This window comes from Oculina patagonica, chromosome 7 (genome assembly GCF_052425735.1).
Source record: "Oculina patagonica isolate OP01 chromosome 7, crgOcupat, whole genome shotgun sequence".
NCBI classification, from domain to species: domain Eukaryota; kingdom Metazoa; phylum Cnidaria; class Anthozoa; order Scleractinia; family Oculinidae; genus Oculina; species Oculina patagonica.
In genome coordinates this window covers 23,315,182-23,336,898 of record NC_135764.1, presented here as the reverse complement: position 1 = coordinate 23,336,898, position 21,717 = coordinate 23,315,182, and the positions used below count along the sequence as shown (strand labels likewise).

The 21,717-nt window shown below is 39.0% G+C and overlaps 3 protein-coding genes across 3 annotated transcripts in view; all 3 read left to right on the top strand.

The window, feature by feature from the left end:
- LOC144660431 (uncharacterized) overlaps window positions 1-21,717 on the top strand; it is a 124,225-nt gene that overhangs the window by 25,394 nt on the left and 77,114 nt on the right. The window lies entirely within an intron of this gene.
- Window positions 1,927-5,870, top strand: LOC144660493 (uncharacterized). Its single transcript, XM_078521142.1, has 3 exons — window positions 1,927-2,029; window positions 4,212-4,544; window positions 4,950-5,870. The coding sequence occupies exons 1-3, from the start codon at window positions 1,938-1,940 to the stop codon at window positions 5,638-5,640; spliced, it is 1,116 nt and encodes a 371-aa protein (XP_078377268.1). The 5' UTR covers window positions 1,927-1,937; the 3' UTR covers window positions 5,641-5,870.
- The window catches only part of LOC144660434 (uncharacterized), a 34,525-nt gene continuing 24,751 nt past the window's right edge, over window positions 11,944-21,717 (top strand). The window contains exons 1-5 of the mRNA XM_078521051.1: window positions 11,944-12,059; window positions 19,541-19,582; window positions 19,656-19,702; window positions 20,985-21,016; window positions 21,395-21,511. Coding sequence (XP_078377177.1) covers window positions 12,038-12,059; window positions 19,541-19,582; window positions 19,656-19,702; window positions 20,985-21,016; window positions 21,395-21,511 — 260 coding nt within the window. The 5' untranslated portion in view covers window positions 11,944-12,037. The remainder of the gene's footprint in view (window positions 12,060-19,540; window positions 19,583-19,655; window positions 19,703-20,984; window positions 21,017-21,394; window positions 21,512-21,717) is intronic.

Here is a 21,717-nt window from a genome sequence, read left to right as displayed (position 1 = left end):
AATTACTCATCCCAAAAATTTTGAGGGCAGTTATTCCTTATCCCTATAATTACCAAAGCTGTTATCCCTATTATTTTGATTTTCATTATCCCAAAAATTAAGTTGTTATACCTTATCCCTATAGTTATTTAAACATTTATCCCTTATCCCTAAAATAATTTTGTGAGTTATCCCTTGTCCTAAACCCCCTAACCGGGCCTCCCGCCTCCTCAACGCATCGGAAGGATCAGATAAGATAAGATAACTTTATTTATACAAGGTTTTTCCATCAGTCAGTTAAGTTACTGGACTATCTACCTATCTAACTAACTACAAAAATTTAGTAACAAAAAAAGAGAAAATTCTGCTTTTCATGGAGGCCGTGTCTAAAATGTACTTAAAATTTAGATATATATACCTAATCGTACCTTTTTGGTACGCTTCGGCGGCATATCAGGCGAGTTTGGTCGAGCCATGTTTCGTATTTTGGCGAGACGCAGTCGAGCCAAAATACCCATGGCGAGACCAAACGAGCCTGATATGCCGCCGAAGCGTACCAAAAAGGTACGATTAGGTATTTACCGTACCCAAATTCAGCCAAAAATCCGGTGATATTATTCGCTCTGCTGAAGCCTTGCTTGCCAGACACGTAGTGCAAAATGTGTTGACCTGCTTGTATTGATACTTTTTTGGTCTTCAACACTTTTATCAAGTCCTCTTCTCACATGTTTTTACTCGTTTTTTTTTGAGTTTCATTCCCTACATTTTCAAAAACCAAATTAAGCGAAAAATTTGGAAACTCCGACTCCATTGTTTCAGTGTGAATGTTTCAGTACTCGTCGACAAACGTCGCGCAATTGGCGAGCGCGCTCAAGTTTAGTTTTGGCGGGAAGGTTTTTCTCATTTTACGACCGGTAAGCACCAGCTAATTAAAAATACTCGTTTCTGTTTTATTGGTAAAACCTCTTTTCAATTCATCGTACGGAAACACTACTTTAATTCAAAGTGACCGTGATATGGTGGCATATCAGGTCAGTGACTTGATATCGTAGGATATCAGGACAGTAGATTGCGCTTCTGATAGGCTACTTGCGAATTTGGGTACGGTAATACTTTAAACTGTGCCGACTTAATTTAGATTTGAAATCGGCCAGTGAAGATGCTTGTCTTAGGTCTATAGGTAAGTTGTTCCACAACTGAGCTCCGCTGTACGAAAAACTTTTCTTGAGATAATCAGTTCGAGGTTGTGGAAGAACTAATTTGTTTTCGGTATTCCTTAAACGATAAGCACTAACATCGTCACGATATACGAATCTTGATCTCAGATAATCAGGAGTCATACCATGTAATGTTTTATACATTAGGATAGACTTCTGTTCCAATCTTTGATAATAGGGTCTTCGCCACTTCAGTGTCCGGAACAAATCAACTAAATCACTATCATAGCTCGCAGACATTAGGGTACGAGCTGCGCGGTTTTGAAGCCTTTGCAGTTTTTCAGAAAGTCCCTTGTTACAGCTTCCCCACACTACGTTGCAATAATCAAATTGTGGTTGAATAAGGCTATTATAAACTTTGATTAAAATATTAAATGGAGTGAGATGCCGAATTCGTTTAATTGCACCAATGGCACAAGCTATCTTCTTAGAAATGTTTTCAATATGACACTCCCAGTTTATATTTTGATCAACATAAACTCCGAGGGATTTAGCGGAGGTTACTTGTTCTATTGCGTTCTCATTTATAGTAAGAGAGGGACTTTCCGTAAATTGTGATAACTTCTGCCTTGATGCAATAAGCATAAACTCAGTTTTCGTCATATTTAGAGTCAGCTTGTTAGCAGACAGCCATTCGTGGGAAAAGACCAGTTGCGGCCTTCCAGTCTGCGTTGCTGTGTCTCAAGGCTTGGAAGCTAAAATCCGCATAATAGCGGAACGCAGAGAAAAAAAAATCGACGGATGATGGGTTCCAATTTGTCACAACACGGCCGCTCACGAAGAGTCCCGTCTTTTACCATCTTTCAAAACAAACTCTCGCGGGAGCAAAGAAGGTAAGCACAACCGGAAATTTAAAAAACGGAAACAAACTAATATCTGACTGACATTATTACATAGTTTACAGAGCATTTGTAAGAAGCCGGTGCCAAAAATATTCAATTTTTTTGAACAAGAAATAGTAGAGCCGGTTATGCTCAGCGCGGGTGTGTGGAAATTAAAACTAAAAAATAATGACAACAAAAAATATTTTAATACAGTTTGATAATACTTTGCTATGACTAAACTTTATAACAAAAACTAAGAAAATTTAAACGGACAAACAACATTATTTTGTTTCATTTCGTGAATGGGTGACATTATAAAAACGAAGAAGGGGGAAAAATTGTCAACAGGTCGAAGGTGAGCGTTTTTTCCTTAATTCCGGGACTATTTTGACACCAAAGAAAAATAGTCAAATTTTTAACGTTTGCAAATAACATCTGTCAATTAGTCATAAGAACATGACTTTAGTTTGCACACGAAAATTAAGATTATTTCGACATAAACACAGCATGGATGACACAATTTATTCAAACAACCTGTTGCTTACTCGGTTACAATTTGCCAAACTGAATCACAAAATAAGAGATCACGCGTAAATATTCTATTTAATTGTTATTTCTTTATTTCGATGAATAACGTTGTTTTTCTTTTTTTTGTGGACGTTTTGTCAAGGTAAAAATCTACCGTTTTGTTCTTAATTATATGTTTAGATTCCGTCGAAAATATAACAACAGCATAACTTCTTACAACACACCTGGTCATTCCCGACAGAAGAGTGACTTGATGTGCATACATTTACATAATTATTTACATGATTATTGGATTAGCCTGCGAATACCGCCGCCTCTCATTCGCCTCCCGCAACGAATTCGCTCTTCGTTGCGGGACGCGAATGAGAGGCGGCTGTATTCGCAGGCTATTATTGGATAGTACTGCGAGTTGCGACGCCGAGGACAGCGTCGATAAAATTAGCGAATTTCTATTTTACATAAGAAATTCAGTCTAGCGATTAATTTGATTCGTTCAACATTGTTTATAGGTATCAGAATTATTCTCCAGCCGGTGTATCAATTCTAAACCTGAAAATTCTCCGCCGTGGCTAACGTTCTCCACGTAACAGGCCGGACGGCCCGCGAAAAAGTACTAAGATGTTTAAAGGAGAAGTTCACTCCAGAATGGCCATTTATTTTCTCTACGCCAATAAAAAGTTTATACAAAGAAATGTTATTCGCCAAAATTTCAGCCTCCAACGTGCGCTATAACACTACGAAATCTTTCCCAAAACTCGACAACTGAACGCCGCCATCTTGGAGCTGGTAATGTAAGCGTGACGTCAAAGAGCTCAGTCTGAAGTCTGTAAATGGCCGTGCGTGACAAGAAAGAGTTAACGCACGTGAGAAACATTCTTTTTTAGTTGTTGTTTCGGGCAGTTTAACCATTTTTATAACACTGTTTATCCGCTCCGTTTTGTAAAGTTCGAAGCAAATTACCATAATTGCTTATCAAGTTGCAAACTTCGGAAGGTAGTTCCCAACTTCAGAATATTGTTCACAACTTAAAGAACGGGAGTCAAAGCAAACATGGCTGTGCTTGATCATTTTATTCATGATTTGTCAGAATATATGCGTTTTTTCAAAAATTAAAATTCCTCAAGTAGTCTTGAATAAGGGAAAAATTGTCTCACAAAAGTTTCAGTCTATAAATGTTTATAAACTGCTTAAAGATATGTAATTCATCTTTATTTGTTAATGTAACTTTTTCGTTCGCTGTTCACTTGTGAACGCTATATGTGGTACTCATACAATAAAAAAATTATCGCGCTCGCAGTGTAAAATTGGTTTGTCAAGATATCTTCGAAACCTTTCGAAATTCGGGTTACTTTGTTTGTCTTCGGAAAAGCTCGAAAAATGTTCGGCAATGTTCGTATGGCCTTCGAACAACAATCGAAGAATCTTCGAAAATCTCCGGTCTACAAACTGCCCAGAAAACAAAAAGTTGCTAGAACGGAAAAAGTTGCTCCAAATATAAAAACTTGCTGGGTATTTGTGGGAGAAAAAGCTCCACCGCAAAACGCTCCACCGCCTCTGTTAACATGACACGGTTTCTAACTATTCTGTATTTTTGTCTAAACACTAAATGACTGAAAGTTTGCTTTGGAATGATAAATTTAACACGAAAATTTTGCTCTTCCAGCTTGCAGGAGATTCTGGCTTCGGATCACGGAGAAACAGAGAAAAACAACGAAAACTGTTGTCGTTTACCAGACGCTCTTTTGTTGAAGATTTTCTCGCAGTTTGACATTGAAGACTTAATGCGCATGTCAAGGGTCTGTCAGCAGTGGCGCCGAGTGAGCCTGGATCCTAGTTTATGGCAGAGTATTGACCTGTCTCAGTGTTTTTACGCGCGCATTCGTGACAGGAGCGTTATATGTTTAGTATCACGTGTTACATCGTCCTCAATCACGCACATAGACTTATCAGGACCCGGGTGTTCTCGTATTACGAACATAAGTTTATTTCATATTGCGCGTCACAGGGGCACCCAACGGAATATTTCGTTAAAATATCTGTTCGGAAGACGATTTGAGATCTAGAATTTTCGGAACATTCATTGTAAATTTTTTGGCTTGTCTGCCTTTCCTAGGATTTTCGAATATCTAAAAAATGGTATAATTGTTTATTTTTAACGGATTTTTTACTCTAAAAATGTCACCTAGAATTTTCGGGAGCCTTTCTCTGGCTGGAATTTTCGAAAAGGTAAGTTTTGATCCCTATAACTTTCGGATCACTAGACTTTCAGCTAGGAAATCCGAACAGATAAAAAATTTTTAGGGGATAAAAATATGCCTATATCTACCGTTTAAATACTAAAATACGTTTAACGGTGCTATCTTTAAGTCGTTTTGAACTATATTCTCGATGGGTGCCCCTGGCGTCAGTGCCACAAACTTCGTAAACTCTACATAAACAATCGCAACCGGATTACGAGCACGGGGATCGAGATGATCGCCCGATGTTGCCCTTATATGGAAGTCCTCGGAATGTCGAAGTGCCCCCTGATACTGAACCGAGGACTCGGTTCCGTGTTGCGACGCTCGAAGCTTTTACGAGAGCTTGACGTAAGTGGATGTTTATGGGTAACAGACGCCGTTCTTTTAGAAATCGGACAGCTATGCCGTTGTCTAATGTACCTTAGTATTGAGGGCTGCAAGAAGGTTACCGACTCTGGTGTTACTGCTCTTGCAAACTCGAGTACCGCCTTAAAACACATCAATTTGCGAAACACCAAGCGAATCAGTAACGCTGGAATGGAGCAATTTTTGAGCAAGATGCCTGACATAGAGGGACTGGAAATTGGTTTGGTTCGAAAAAGCCGTATGACCGCCGCCATATTGAATCACGTGGCTACACATTGCAGGAATTTAACGTTTCTTGATTATCGGGAGTGGTTTCCTACTCCTGTTGAAGATGTCCTTTGCCAAATAGCTGAACAGTGTCAGGGATTGCGTTACCTGGGTGTGAGATATCAATACCAGACTCTTTCAAATAACTTGGTGCTTTCTTTGACAAAACTATGTCCAAGCCTTGTCAAAATTGACGCAAGCTTGCGCTTTTATACATGACCACTGGATCCAAAGGCAATATACAATCGTTTTCCGGAAAATCAAGAACAGTCCGAAAACAATCGTATGATATGTAAGAAGAACGGTGAATATGTCAGGTAATAGGTCAGAGAATGACACAACGTCGTTACCAGAGTCTCTCTTTCCCCGGCCCAAGAGCGCTCTGGGAGCGGGGAGAAAGAGATCCTGGGAACGAGGTTGAGAAGGACATAGATCGAGGCAGGAAAGATTGAGACGAAGTTAAAATTTGGCTGCAGTTTTCAAGACGAATATAGCTCTTTTAGAAGTTGAAGTTTTTTTTACTTAGTTAAACCTGAGCGAGCAGTCTTCTGTCATCACTCGCTAATTTTAATTTCAACTCTTGCGAAAGAGAGATGTTGCAATCGACACTTGAAACCCAAGTAACAAAAATTCCACATTGATGACGTAGGTCCGTGTAGTGTCTCTGATTGGTTGTTGCTCGGTTACAAATTTTCGCGACAAAGTAGCTGTCAATCAGAGACACTCGTTGCACAGATCTCTGTAGTTCTAGACGACTTTCAGCTAGAATCGCAGACGTAGCTCACTTCCTGGAAAATTGAAATTAATAATAATAATATGCATTAATAGCGCGCAAATTCAACTTAGGTTTTCAAATGCGCGTCACAAATATAAATTAAAAATTAGATAAAAAATAGATTTAAAAAAACAAATAAAATATAGATTAAGAATTAAAAATTAAAATTAAAAATATACCTATATCTGTACACTAATAAAAAGCTTGTTTAAAAATATATGTCTTCAAAGCTCGCTTAAAATAATCGATGGAAGTGATTCACCTCAGTTCTGACGGTAGCTGGTTCCACTGTTTAGGCGTAGCCGCCGCAAAAGCCTTGTCACCGAGGGTAGATAGAGACAAAGATCTAAGGAAACGACGAAAGTTGACCTAAGGAAAGACTCAAGCTGCCATCATCTTGGATTAGGCTTTGGTAGATTGTGCCCGAAAAAAAAAGCATATTATGCTTTTAGCAGTGCTCATATTTTTTAGAAATTATGCCAAAATTATGCTACTTTCTGAAAATTATGCTCTCTGTCACCGAAATTATGCTACTTAGATTCTAAGGAAAATAAAGATCACCATTAGCTTAACTCTATCGTTGACCGACAATCGCGATGCTCGCTGGGAAAACACGTTTGCTACACGCAATCTTTCGCGTTTGGTTAGCCATTAGTTCATAAAAGACCAATAGAAACAGTTTTTCTATATGTATTCTTTATTTTGACCAATAGTAAAGTTCAATATATCGCGCTATCCCAATTTGTTCTCGCGACGCGCGGGATAATTCAAAATCTGGTCCGCCATGTTTCGCGGTTAATAGTCAACTAATAAAAATCTTCCTAAGGAAAGTTTCCTTTTATAGTGACCCCCCGCGTTTAATGAACATTCATATAGTCCACCTTCCAGTCTTACAGTCTTTATTATCGCAAATACGCATGTGCGCACCTCGAAAAGCCAAATGCTTTGTTCAGAATAAAGACAACTATGCAAAAACATTTAAAAAAAAAATAAAAAAAAAAAATAAAAAAATAAAAAAAATTAAAAAAATTAAAAAATTAAAAATTGCAAAAAAAAATTAAAAAATAAAAAATTGAAAAAAATTTCAGATATTCACAAGGTGACCCCCGGAGTCTGCCGGACCATATTTTGACCATGGGCTTTAGCACAGACCTTGATATTTTCCAAAAACAATACAGAAATAAAATAGAAACTGAATTATTCTAGAACTGTGATGTTTTTTTTGTTTTCAACCCATAAAAGCTCGGATTATGCTAGCAGTGCTAAACTGAAATAAAAGCTTAAAATAATGCTCGTTTTGCGAAATTATGCTTAAAATTATGCTAGCACGTGCACAATCTACCAAAGCCTACCTTGGATAGCTGTAGTGAGGAACATTGTGGACAGAGACCTTGTATAGTTGTATTGCCTTCATGGAAACCATATTAAGCTTAACTTTTGATCGTAAACCCAGCGTCACTGGCGGGTCACAGCTGCCCTTTTGCATAATTTGGTAAAGACTTTTCCACTGAGGTGACCATGGAAACGAATAAGAAGAAGGCTTGAGACTCAACTGACGGTTAAGACTAGAACAAGTGAACACTCAGAAGTGTACAAGATACCAGATATGAACTGAGCCTGGTTCTAGGATAAAAAGCCAACCAAAGAACGTTCTAAGATTTCTTGTATAAGAGCGGTTTTCAAGTTTATTTGTTGTGGAGTGTAACACTAGTCAAATTAGCCCGCAATTAATACGTTTTGATGGGCGAGCGTTGGATATTTTTGTTCGCGTTTTTGGCCTAGGAGTCGCAAACGTATAAGGTGGAGACGAGAGAACCATCATTCAGCCTCACTCCTACTCCCTAGGACGTTTTTTTCCTCTCTCCCCAATCCTCCCCCGAGTTCGAATCCAACATGGCGCTCGCCCGATGCAAATGCGCTCGCTCGCAATTCAAAATTGGCATAATTTATTCGAAGGTTAACGTTACATGGTCCTTGAACAACTAAAATCTGGAGTCCCCCACTGAAGCCCTTAGCGCTTTCTATCTGTGCGGAGAAACTAGCTGTTCCGGTGAAAAATGAAATGAAACTGTCCTTTTCACCAGAAAATGTTCTAAAATTTGATACCTTCAGTGGTATTTATCTTTTCTCATTTTCACCGGAATGCTCGGAATATCACTGTACCATTTTGCTTTTTTGCACTATTACTATGCTCCTCGATGAACTACGTTCCTTTCCACTGGAAAGTTTTCAAATGGTACACAGTGGTCCCGTACCATTGTGTTTGTTGTTGTTGCCTCAATGGATTTTTCACACAAATGGATAGCGTTCCCTCTCTCTCTTTCTTCGTCGCTCCAGGTTGACCGCGACACCAAATTATGATGTTTTTCAAATAAAATGTTGTTGTAAATTTATTCGTGTTTTATGGCAGTTTGTCTCGGCCGTTAGCTGTCCAAATTAGCTGCTCGCATCTCTGAACCGTTTGTAAAATGCCTCCAACGACTTAATTATTCGGTCACTTCAGCAGTGACCGAATAATTTCCGTAAAGCGAGGTTAAAGAGCGTTTCATTTGGGTCACAGAAAAAAGTGTCCGTTGGTCGTTATTATGGCGGGGGTAAATGTGAAATTGAGTGAAATTTTAGGAGGTTTAAAGAAAGGAAAGGAGAAAGAAAATTGTTTTTGAAACACCACCAGACAGTTGACCCCCACGCAAGAGCACTCCAGGTTGTCAGGGGAACTTACTGGTGTCCGTCTTCCAATTTCAAACTTAACTTTTATATTTGTTTTTTCCTTCATTGTTATATTAACATGTTAAAACGCGCGTTTTAACTTGAATGGATTTATCTGGCACTGGAAATCGGTTGTAAATATCAAAAAACGGCTCGTACCTGAGCCCGTTTAACGGGTGTCCATATTAAGCAGGTTAATGTTAGAGAAAATGTACGAAAAAAAAACTGTCCGTATTAAACGTGTGCCGTACAGTGGGGTTCCACTCAACTTTTATTTACGCTAAATTTTGACAAATTTCCTAAAAATATTTAAATCAAAGATCTCTTCGAGATATCGACTGCTAAACTGCTCACAACAAGTACCTCGACTACAATTCACACAATCCCCTTCAGCACAAAGAAGCAGTGGTGAGAACGCTACTCAACAGAGCTACCAATTTACCATCGAATGAAAGCCTCAGAAGCGCAGAGACGAAACGTGTGGCTAAAGACCTAAGTGCAAATGGGTACCCAGACAGGCTTTTGCAGAAGTGCCTTACAGTCAGCTCTCGGCCTGAACGTACGCAAGAAAGACCTGCGAACTTTGCCAGCATACCGTACGTACGCGGTGCCTCGGACAGGGTTGGTCGCGTGCTTAGAAAGTTCAACATCCGCACGGCTTTCAAACCATGCCAAACGCTTAGCCAGATCTTTAAGAAACCAAAAGATCGACCACAAGACCACCAAAGAAGAGGAATCGTCTATAAGGTCAGATGCAATGACTGCGCGTTTACTTACATTGGAGAAAGTAAGCGCTCTTGGAGCTCACGCGGAGCCGAACGCGATCCCGGCCGCGCTTGTAATGGAGAGTCTGCAATTAAACAACACGCGGAATCAACCGAGCATGACATCCACCCAAGAAATGCCACGATCCTTGAACGAGGAATCTCAAGTTACACCAAGAGACTGTTCCTAGAGTCGTGGCACTCTACGGTGGATTCCAACCCCTTCCGCGCGCTTACACTCCATTGTTAAGGAATTAAAGATTGGATGGCGTATTCAAACATGACTAGCGCGCGCTCATATTATAACGAACTCATTTTCAATACTCTGATGAAGGTGTACAGAGGCCACCGAAAAAAATTAGTGTTTAATGATCTCAGATCGGATGAATCATTCTACTGAAAAAAAGTCTTAGAAGACCTTGGTGTCTTTTTTTAGGCGGTCGAGTGTTCTCTAGGGTTAGTTCTTTCCATTTTGAACTCCAAAACTGTGTTTCTTATTTACAACAGGGGATAAACATCTTCTTGAATTCACCGTTCGAGACGCCATTAAACTTTCCTTCAAAACGGAGCACATTCGAATTTCATCGATTATAAGGGGACTGCTGATCGGCTGGCTCGTACTGTATTTTTAAGGGGATTGCTGATAGGTTGATTTCTATCCGATAGAACGAACCAACCAACCAACCAACAAGAATATGAAGGCTGCCTATCGGCAGCAAATAGTCTATACACTTTCACATCACATTCTAAATTAAAACTGCAACCTAGAAGTCAACAACGCGCTGTTTACAAAACTCAAACGCAAATTAAGGAGCCAAAGAAAACCCCAATCGAAAACACATTGAATACTCGTGTCGCGTATACGCTTATTCCGGTCTACTACAGCAAACAAACAGTTCAGCGGTTCAATACATTCTTCATATATGGCAGCACCCGAAACTAAACTGTGAACAAGCTCAGAACAAGCTTAGCACTGCGATCCTAAAATAGCTACATGTCAGCTGCTCAGTGAAAATTTTAACTGAAAATCACACACTTGCCCTTCGCTCAATTCTACACGTGGAAACAATCGACGTAGTACCCGATGGGACGCCTTTCGAACACATTCTTCTGAAATACCTGTGCAGAGATACAAAAGTCCAGGCAAAAAGGTGATATGGGGCAAAAAATAGGTTGACATATTACCCAATGCATTGCTTGACAGGTTAAAGGAATTAACCACGTCGGAAAATTCACGATTGCCGCGAAATTGTCCTGGAACCCCAGACATTCTGCATAAGTCTATCTATCTGAAAGAACGCGAATAAATGATTGTTTACTCCCGTTTAGCGTGAGTCACGCAATCGATTGTAACGAAATCAAATGCCTTCAGTTAGATTAAATATTAGCGCCGCTTTAGTACGTAAAACACTTGTAACAGTACAAATTTGTGTTCTTAATCGTTTTAGATTAAATATTAGCGCCCCTTTCGTGTGTGACGTGCTTTTACCAATACAAATTTCCGTTCTTGCTGTCGTGCACTGCACCGCTCACATTCTCCATTGGTTATGTCATGTCTCACTTGAGCTGCTCACGTGTAAAAATTTTTATGTAACGTTTGTAAATTTGACAAGTCACGTTTATTCGACGAAAACGCAAGTGTTGACTGACGCTTTGTTCACCCACACCGAAAAGAAATCCCTTGAATTGAGAACGCGAATAAATGATTATTTACCCGTGTTTAGCGTGACTAACGCAATCGATTGTCGCGAAAACGAATCCTTTAGGTTAAATATTAGCGCGGCTTTAGTATGTAAAAGACTTGTAACAGTACAAATTTGCGTTCTTAATCGTTTTAGGTTACATATTAGCGTCGCTTTAGTCTGTGAAAGACTTATTCGTTGCCTTCATGAGCTGAACCACTCACATTCTCGATTAGTTGGGTCATATCTGATTTGAAATACTCACGTAAATTGTTATATAAGTAAATTGTTAAATAAGTGTTGACGCAATACTAATGAGAGACCCTTTCATCACCCACAGCGGAAAGAAATCCCTTGAAAAATTAAAACAATCCCTTGAGAATTAACAAGAATGTGGTTCCTTCCGGTTCCAGATTACCCCACTTAACCGCTATTCTCCTTCCTTTTGCTTGTAAACAAGCAAAAAAGTCGAAAAAAAGACCTATTGTAAAATGTCACCGCTTCTGCATGCATTGCGTGCCATTTGTTTACGTAGAGAACATGAGAGGGTCTGGGTACAAGGTTTCGATTTCTTCGGGATTTCTTCGATGCATGGAAACAGGAAGAACATCGAATACATCAAAGAGGTAGTCTTTGCAGCAAGAAAAGAAAAAACAGACGCTGACTTACATTACGTGTGATGCCTCATGCAGTCCACTTATCAGCCAGGTAATCATGATCTTTTCTTCTCTAGTTTCAAGTGATCCCAAACATCCATTTGAATGTTAATGAAGTTCATGGTTCATGTACAATACTGAAGGTTGACATGGCGCTAAACGAATTTCAGCGTGACTAAGCGACAAACAAGAAACAGCAGCCCGCTAAAAAGACTTAGGAAAGATTTCCTCACAGCCCCATACATAAATTATGTATGCAATTATTTCATACTATCACTACACACAAACAGCAATCATGAAAAGAACGAGTCAGTCAGAAAATTGTATGCTTAATTAATGTATGGGGCTGTGCGGAAATCTTGCCAAGACTTATACTGTACTACAGCTAGCGAATGATCACTTTGAACACGCAAGCACTGTTGTTTGTCAATTGCTGGCACAAAGAAAAGTTTCTCTTCGAGCATTTTGTGCCATTTTAAAATTGCACTTGTCATTGGCTTTCCCGGGGGTCGACCCCTGGGACACCCCCGGGGATTTTTTTTCAGGCCCAAACAAAAACCTACTCAATCCCTGGGGAATGGGGCATATTTCACACACCAATTTCCCCTACCCGGGGGCTAAAGACGAAGACAAAATACCTTCATTTACAATAAAAACAGACAATTTTGTCTATTTTTTCGCTCTCTTGGCACTCAGTTTGGCGACTACTGTGACTGATTCACTGTTAGGTTTACTGTTGGGGTACTGCTGAAAGAAGCGACTGCGATGTGTGATGTCTGGATTGTTTTGCCTGCAGTCTCCGTGGACAATCTTGACAACTATGTTATGTCTCTTACAGCACAAACAAATGTGCTTCCTGCACCAAATGCAGTGAATGTTTCTTCATCTGTTTCTGTTCCATCCTCGTTTATATAGAGCATCATCATCGCCTCTTCACTAATTCACTAATTTCAAGTTTTCTCTTCGCTAAAGACTTATTAGAACAAGAGAACAAGTAAATAAAAAAGAAGCACAATTAGTTACAACTACATACAGCTAACTAATTAAAAGCATTTTATAAACTTGGGCATGCAAAGGCAAACAACAACTTATGGAGACTAGCTCACCTTTAACAATGAATTCGTCAATGCAAAACCCTTCACAATGATAGATTTTCACTTTCTTCTATTATTAAATGTCCCAGGCTTTAAACAACGGCATCTTTGAACAGAAAACACTGCAGACGTTCAAAAAATGTCATGTACAAGAATAACAAATGGTGGGAAGGTCGCTCATCTTGAAGCTTACCGTGGGATTTTGAAAGTGATGTACCGCTTGCCAATGTCAAACAAATCCTGGGGATGCATCCCAGGGGTCTGTCACATACGTTTTAAAAAACAAAACAGCATTCCTTACCCCGGGGGAGAATTTTTTCAAAACTGCACCATTCCCTGCGTGTTCCTGGGGGTTTCCCGGGGGTGTCCCCGGGGTCAACCCCCGGGAAAGCCAATGATAAGTGCATAAGCGATGACTCATCGCTTTATGCAATGGCACCATCGACTGGATCTTTTATTCTGTTTCTCGCGATCGAACAAAAATCATGTTAAACTTAACAAGAATTCGCAGAGTAAAACACAAATTAAAGCAAAATACTCCCATGCAGTTAGAAAGGAACACTTCAATGTATAAACGAAACCGACTATTAATATTGGATGAGATCTTTTAGATTAAGTAGGCAGAAATTTCTTAATTCTTTTAAGGGCTGCTGTAAGCAAGACACCAGTTTGACCTTAAGTTTGAGCGCTCGTGCGTATCGTATGTTGTTTATCAGATGTCACACTACAATATAACCCAACCTTTGTCGAGACAACAAAAGGGAGACGTAAAAAAATTTAAAAATATAAAATAAATATTACTATTGTTCAATTGAGCAAATCTACAAAAATTAAGAAAAACAATTATTGGACAAGGTGGGGCAAAATATCGTGTTTGTCAGTGACCAGCAGAGTCAATTATTTGCCGAAGCCAAAGGCTGAGGCAAATAATTAATAATTGTTTTATTATTTGATTACTAAATTTGTTTTGCACAAGTGCCTTTGGGAACTAGATGGGAACCGCACACATTTTGCTGAACGAATGCAGACGAAAGCATAACTTCGCTTTTGATAATACGAGCTGGTCTTCATTCAATTGTGTTGTTCCAGAAAATATCCATACCCCTCCCACGGAAGGTTTTTTGTTTTGAATCCTCCCCACTCCTCTGGAAATTCCAGTTAAGCTCCATAGTTTACTTTAACAATTTTGGCTTTGAGAGCCCCACACCCCCTCGGAATTTCCAATGACCTTCCATGGGGTGGGTATGGATATTTTCTGGAACTGCACATTCTCTTTCTTTCACCAAAATACAATAAGGGAAATTTCCATTGCCTTCTTTGTACTTTTGCTGTTTTTTTTTTTTTTTTGGGCGTTGTAAACAGACCAAACCGCTCTTCTATATCTCTGGAAAACAAACTGCTATATTTCTCGGAAGTGGACACAACTACGCATGAGCAGAATATGACTTGCAGCAAAATCACTGTCAGGCGCTAATGCGCGTGAGCAGACCATTATTTGTAGGCAGTTATTTGTAGATCACATGGTGGGCTCTGGGCCAATGAAAATGAAGGAAAGAATGCATCAAATGATAAAATGTATTATTTGCATCCTTGGCATTTGACTAAATTTAGATCTACTGTAGCATTTTGAATTCCATCAGATCCTAACAATGCTATTTAATATATGCAATCCGATACTAACATTGGCTTATATTTACAAAATGTAAACTGTAGTTGGATAACAGTCTTTTTATGCACAAGGTTTTAGCTTATTTACATAAAGTTTTTGACAAATTTCCTCTTTTTCTTTTTGTAAATTTGAATTGTTATGATAGATTGTGTTATTTTATTTGCGTTATTTTATGATAAATTTCAGCTTTTTATAGTTAATAATTTCTCTAAATGTAATTTATAATGAAATTCATTGCAATAATTTTAGGTAATTTTAGGCAATACATGTATTATTGGAAGACGAGAGCTACCTTGTGGAAGCACTTTCAGTAAAGCCACTATTATTATTATTATTATTATTATTATTATTATTATTGTTACTAGTGAAACCAGTAAAAAACAATATATAATTATATTTAGTATAATTTCAGAGGTGATTATAAGAATTGAAGCATTATGATTGGTCGAGAAGCTCGGCTTATGAGGCTATATTCACCCCGCGCGAGGTGATATAGCTTTGAAGGCTTGGTTACTTAGCCACGCCACCTTTGACATCCAGGCAAGTAAACATGGCCGCTTTTGCTGAATAAAAATTTCTTTGATATGAAAGAAACCAGTCCAAGTCCTGGATATTTTAAACACTGGGAATTTTTCAAATTAACTACCAAGGCTTTTGGACCGAAAATATTTTCAAGAGATGGTTCTCAAGGCATTAGAAATGATCGTAAACACGGCGGTTTTGGCGATCGATGAGAAACTCAGTCAGATATCGTTTGAGCAAACATTATTTAGTTCTCTTCTCACCGGAGCTACTAATTTTTGAGAGGATTCCCACATTCGCTTAGAAGTCATCAACAATCATACAAAGGTAACGGACATCTATCTTTCTCATGTGGTTTGTTTTGTTCCGTTTTATTGCTTTAACTAAATAAATTCTGATTGTAATCGATGAATTAAACTGGTTTACACCGTAAACAGCAAACACTTGTGTTTGCTGTTTTCTTGTTTGCTATCGTTATTTTTTTAAGTTCTTGATGATCACCTCTAAAAATTATACTAAAACAATTATTCGCCTTAGGCTCAGTGATTATTGTTGAATAATCCCCTCGACTTCGTCTCGGGGATTATTCAACAATAATCACTTCGCCTTCGGCGAATAATTGTTAAATGTACATGTATCCCTTGAAAAGTAGGTGCAAGTGAAAATGATTGGTGTGTATCAGACTGTGTACTCTTATATACCGTATTTATTCGATTAAGCGCCCTGGGCGCTTATTGAATTTTTGGACTTTGAGGGTGGGCGCTTATTCGAGGTGGGCGCTTATTCCAGGCTGGCCGGCGCTTATTAAATTTTCACAATTTTTAGCAAGTAGTACGTTTATTTTGCAGGAAAGCAATGTATAATAACTAAACATGCATGAAGGTGTACGAAAGCTAAATTTTAAATGTTCATTGAAAGTTTCAGTAAAAAAACTAAAAAAACTCGGTCTTCGGGATAGTCTCTTAGTAGTACTTAGTCAATTTTAATCTCAAATTCAACAACAATCAAAATTCCCCTTGTGCCCTCATTTTAGGGGGGTTGGGGGTGGGCGCTTATTCGAGGCTGGGCACTTATTAACTTTTCCTACCTACAGGGTGGGCGCTTATTCGAGGTGGGCGCTTATTCGAGGTTGGGCTCTTAATCGAAATACAGTAAATGCCAACAGTATGAACAGTATGATAAGGTGACATTGGGTAATGGCCCCCCCCCCCCCAAAAAAAAAGAGTGCAAAGTGTAGTTGTTGTTTTCCTCCATGAAATTAGGAGTTGCTGTTTGTTTTTAATTTAAACTGTAACAGACAGTTAATGTCTAACCTGAGTATCAGGCCTTCCTAAGGGGAGGGGGGTAGGGAAGGAAGGAGGAGAAAGGAAGGGCTGACACAAACGCTTTGATTGGGTCATGTCGAACATCCATATTCTGGAGGTGGCGCTGATTGGGTAATTCACAATGGGCCCTGAGGTCACACCACCGGAAATAAAAATTTCATAATGGTGCAGTCTCCTATGATCTCCATGAGAACGAAAACTTCGCTTGATATTTATTTCTGTGCGATCATGGAAGACGACAACTTCAAAACAGCTCTTGAAGGCGCTCTACAGTTCTTTCCTGGAATTAAACTTAAGAGAGAACAGGAATTATGCAGGAGTTACTTACTTACTTACTTACTATCCCAGTATTGGTTTAACAAGAATGGAACAAGAAGAACGTATCCAGTGTTGGTTGTCAGTCTGCTTAAGTTGATCAGAAAACAGCAATTCGAAAGACTAAATGCGAGTGGCGTAAAAGCAGCTTTATATGAAGATTTGTCGACTTTGACGTGTGAAGATCTCGACCACGAGGAATTAGAAATAGTGTTTGGAAGCGCCGAGCAGTGGCTATCTGAAAAGTGGAGAGAATCTTTGAAAGCTGGAAAGTTTCAAACGAGCAGAATTTTTGACAGTCGATGAAGTGCATACTGTAGAAACATGGTATGAATTTAACTTTAGCTACTCCTTTTGTTTTCGTCATTAAAGCTTAAGCTATTGTTCCCTTTGAGGTCGCTTTATTTTTTTTAAAACTTACTCATACTTTACAGCATCCTTTAGTCAAGAGAGTGTTCATTCTGTAAATAAAATTCGAACGAGACAACCATGTGTTCAAAATCGCTGATAGCGCTAGGACTTGTTTGTTTACAAGAAACTTTACTCCATCATTACTCATTGTGGTTACGATGGAATGCGTAATGGGCATTCGCTCGCTTGCTCGCTTCTTCCAAAATCTCCTCGCCGTTGAAATTTTTTAACTTTAGCAGGTCGCCTTCATATTTCGCCATTGATTTCCCCTTGCTGTAGTCACCAACCTCCTTCTTGACTTGTCGAATGACGGCTTTTACCGTTGCGGTAAATATTGGCGTGCTCTTTGATACATGGAAGGTACAAGTGACAACCGGAAATGAATTTGATTAGTTGATTAGTTCAGTGACGCTTATCATGCTGTGAGGGGGTGGAAGACTGCAATCAAAGCGTTTGTGTCAGGCCTTCCTTTCTCCTCTTTCCTTCCCTACCTCCCCTCCCCTCAGGTTAGTTAATGTCCAGTTTAGTTTTCTACTTGGTTAGATTTTTATTTTTGTTTTTCATAGTTACAGCAAAATCCAAGGTATGCAGGGAATCCCTTCTCTTCATTAACAATAGGGAATTCCTTCATAAGTTTGCAGCAATCCCTTCATTAGTATGAGGGAATCTTTCATTAATATGAGGGAATTTCTTCATTAGCATGAGGGATTCCCTTCATGAGCATGAGGGATTCCCTTCATTTATATGGGGGAATCCCTTAATTAATATGGGGGAATCCCTTCATTAATATGATGGAATCCCTTCATTAATATGGGGGAATCCCTTCATTAATATGATGGAATCCCTTCATTAATATGGGGGAATCCCTTAATTAATATGGGGGAATCCCTTCATTAGTATGAGGGAATCCTTTTATTAGAATGAGGGAATCAGGGAATCCCTTCATAAGTATGGGGGAAGTCCCTTCATTAGTATGAAGGAATCCCTTCATTAATTTGAGGGCATCCCTTCATTAGAAATTATGAGGGAATCCCTTCATTAGTATGAGGGAATCCCTTTATTAGTTCATTTACGAGGGAATCACTTTATTAATATGCAAAATCCAAGGTATGCAGGGAATCCCTTCTCTTCATTAACAATAGGGAATTCCTTCATAAGTTTGCAGTAATCCCTTCATTAGTATGAGGGAATCTTTCATTAATATGAGGGAATTTCTTCATTAGTATGCAGGGAATCCCTTCATTAGCATGAGGGATTCCCTTCCTTAGTTTGAGGGATTCCTCTCATTAGTTTGAGGGATTCCCTTCATTAGCATGAGAGATTCCCTTCATTAGTTTGAGGGATTCCCTTCATTAGTTTGAGGGATTCCCTTTATTAGTTTGAGGGAATCCCTTCATTAGTGTGCAGGGAATCCTAGGTAATATGCAGGGAATCCGAGGGGATTTACCTACGGGGTTAAGTGTACTGATCTATTACTACTGTTAAAGGCATTGGCTGGAATGCCGACCGCAATCACTGACTGCTGTTATGTCTGACGTTATGTGACTAACCACTAATCAGAGCTAACTGTTAATGACGACTAATTGCTGTGCCCAAAACAGAGATATAGAGAACGCAATATCAAGCTCAGCAAGTTGATAATTAACAATAAGACTCGATCCCGCATTTTATATGAGCGAATAGTCAACGAAGCACAGCCGAGTTTACTATCGCTCATAGAAAACGAGGGCGAAAAGTCTGTTTTAGTAGAAAATCTAAAAAATTACAGTCCAAAACAAACAAGTGTATGGACTTTAAAGCCAAAAATCACGAAAAAGTGTCCCTTTAGAAAAGCAACGCGCTCGCAAGTAAATAGAAAATAATATAAGTAAATAGAAAAGAATGAAAAAACCAATCAGATTCGCGGATTTCAAATGAAACACAGCTGAGTTTTTACTAAAGCTTAAGAGTGAAGTTCAAGTTCTCCCATTTATTGACCACCTTGTGACAAGTAAAGGACTAAAGCCACATGCTCGGGTGTCGCAATTTTTTGGGGAGACGTTAAGTCATGTATCCGTAAAGTTTTGGGTTAACAGTTCTACACACAATGTTTGGCTGACCAAAACTCAATGGCTTTCAAGTCTTAAAAGTCTAGTATAAATGTCTCTCAATGCATTGTAAATAGAATCTCAATATTGTTTTTTTTTAATCTTTACAGTGCAGTATACTTCGAGCTACGATCCTCCATGGGAAACGTTGAGTAAGTCAATTTATCTTTTGACTGGTTGTTATCTGCTTAAAAAAGCTTACTCATGTTTGTTTTATGTTGGCAGAGAGAAACGAAGTACCAATAGCGACCAAAATTGAGTGCCAAATAAAGGTACGGGGACATCGATATCGGGGTGTTATAGTTAGAGTAACATAGAATCTGCTTGTTTAAAATTTTTTTACCCAATACCGAGGATAAAGCAGAATACAGGCATAAAAAGAAGCACTTTACAATAAAATTTACAAAAACAACAAAACAAGAAAATTGCTCAGTGTGCGCTAAGATTTTATTAACCTAATTGCCAACGAGACAGCCGAGCCAAGAGGTGAGGCTGTCGAGGCGGCAGAATCATAGAGCCGTGTGCGTATGAGTATATAGGCAGAGAAAATCTTATGTTCTGCGTAAGGGACTTTTTTTTTGACCATATTTGGGTGTAAGTAAACCCCATATTTGGGTTGTATTGTTCTTCCCAACTGGTTCCCAGTCTCTCACTCCTTGCTAGAGAGCAAATGACCAAAATGGCGTCCACGCGGCTCGCTGTTAAAATTTTCAATGTGGTCATTCATCCCTTTACCGATAAATACACCTTTAGGGAACTATAAATCGAAAGAGAATACCCTACAGAATATTCGACCGCCGAAAAAATAAACATCAAGGTCTTCAAAGCGATGAAATAATCTTTCGACTTTGGAGTCCTTTAACTAGTTTACGATCGAAAAGAGAGACATGAAAATCAAAACGGACTGTTGACTTCAAATAGAGTTTTCTTGACTTATGAGAATGCTGAAGTCGGGTAAATGCTTCCTTTTAGTGTTGATTGTGTTTATAGTAATTTTTGACCGATGATTTATTCTAAATCAAATACCGTTTATATTTTATTTGGCACACATTTTCGCTCCGCGTAGGAATAACATCAATTCAAAGCGACTCTCTGGACTCTCACTAAAATTACTGCATGTCATACACACAAGGAAGTCAAAAGTTGTTTGCTTCTAACGGCAAATGTAATGTTAACTTGGATAAAAATTTTGTCTCCAAATAATCCTCGACCGTTCAAGTTAGCGTAGCAGACATCTGTGTACGTTTTTTAATGTGTTTAAAAGAGTGCGCGATCGCGAGAATACGCGCGCTGGAAACTACGGCGCCTGCTACGCCGGCTATCAAGCCTGTGTCATTTATGAACACCAGAGAAATAGCCCTTTTATTGCATATTACCTAAAATACAATTTACCATAACAGTGGTCATTTCAAATATAGTATCAAAAACCATTCAATATCTGTTCTTATGAACAAACATGAGTATTTCGCTCGTTGGCACTTACCGATAGGTACAACTAGTTAACCTTATTAACTTATTAACCTTAATTGACATCGTAATTTTTATATTCCATAGATTCCCAATAAACCTGCCCAGTATTCGAAAGAGTAAGTTATGACGTCGTTTAACTGCAATGTTAATGGTAGAAAGGACCTGAGACCACTTGAAGAATATTAATTATAATACTACTTTAGACTCATGTAAATTGCCTCTTTGACCCTACTTCTGTAGTGGTACCCGGCGTGAGTCACCACCAATGAACTATACCTCGTTGTAAAGCAGATTGTGGCCGAAGTTGGTTCGGGTACGGCGAGTAGCATAAGCCAGTCGTGTTCCTTAAATTCCCTGTTGCATAGATCTTCCTGTTTTCTCAACGTATACTTCGCTGCACTTGCATTGAACGCCAGGCTGTAGACTGCGTGAGCTTTTTTAACCAGATCGTCAGTTTCCTTCGGTCTCACTGTCTTGCTTCATATTCCTTTCAGATTTCATGGTTCCATTTCACGCGAGGAAGCTGAAGACCTTGTCTCTCAGTATGCAGATGGTGGTTATCTTGTTCGAGAAAGCCGAAGAGCCCCTGGGTGTTACACTCTCACGATTAGGTGAATTAACCATGTTAACTAAAATAGGACTCAAATATGAACTTACCTTAAAAGTGCGGTCACACCAAGATTTAGTGTTTTTTGAAAATCCAGTGAAGGTGTTGGTAGTAAATAGAAATCCACCAATACAGTTGAATCCCGATAACTCGAACCTTCAAAGGAAATTGAAAAAGGTTCGAGATATCGGGAGTTCGAGTTATCGAGGG

Coding starts and splice junctions, on each gene's coding strand:
- LOC144660493 (XM_078521142.1), top strand. CDS start 1,938: ATGATGGGTTCCAATTTGTCACAACACGGCCGCTCACGAAGAGTCCCG. Junction 2,030..4,211: donor CTCTCGCGGGAGCAAAGAAG/GTAAGCACAACC, acceptor TTGCTCTTCCAG/CTTGCAGGAGATTCTGGCTT. Junction 4,545..4,949: donor ATAAGTTTATTTCATATTGC/GCGTCACAGGGG, acceptor TGGGTGCCCCTG/GCGTCAGTGCCACAAACTTC.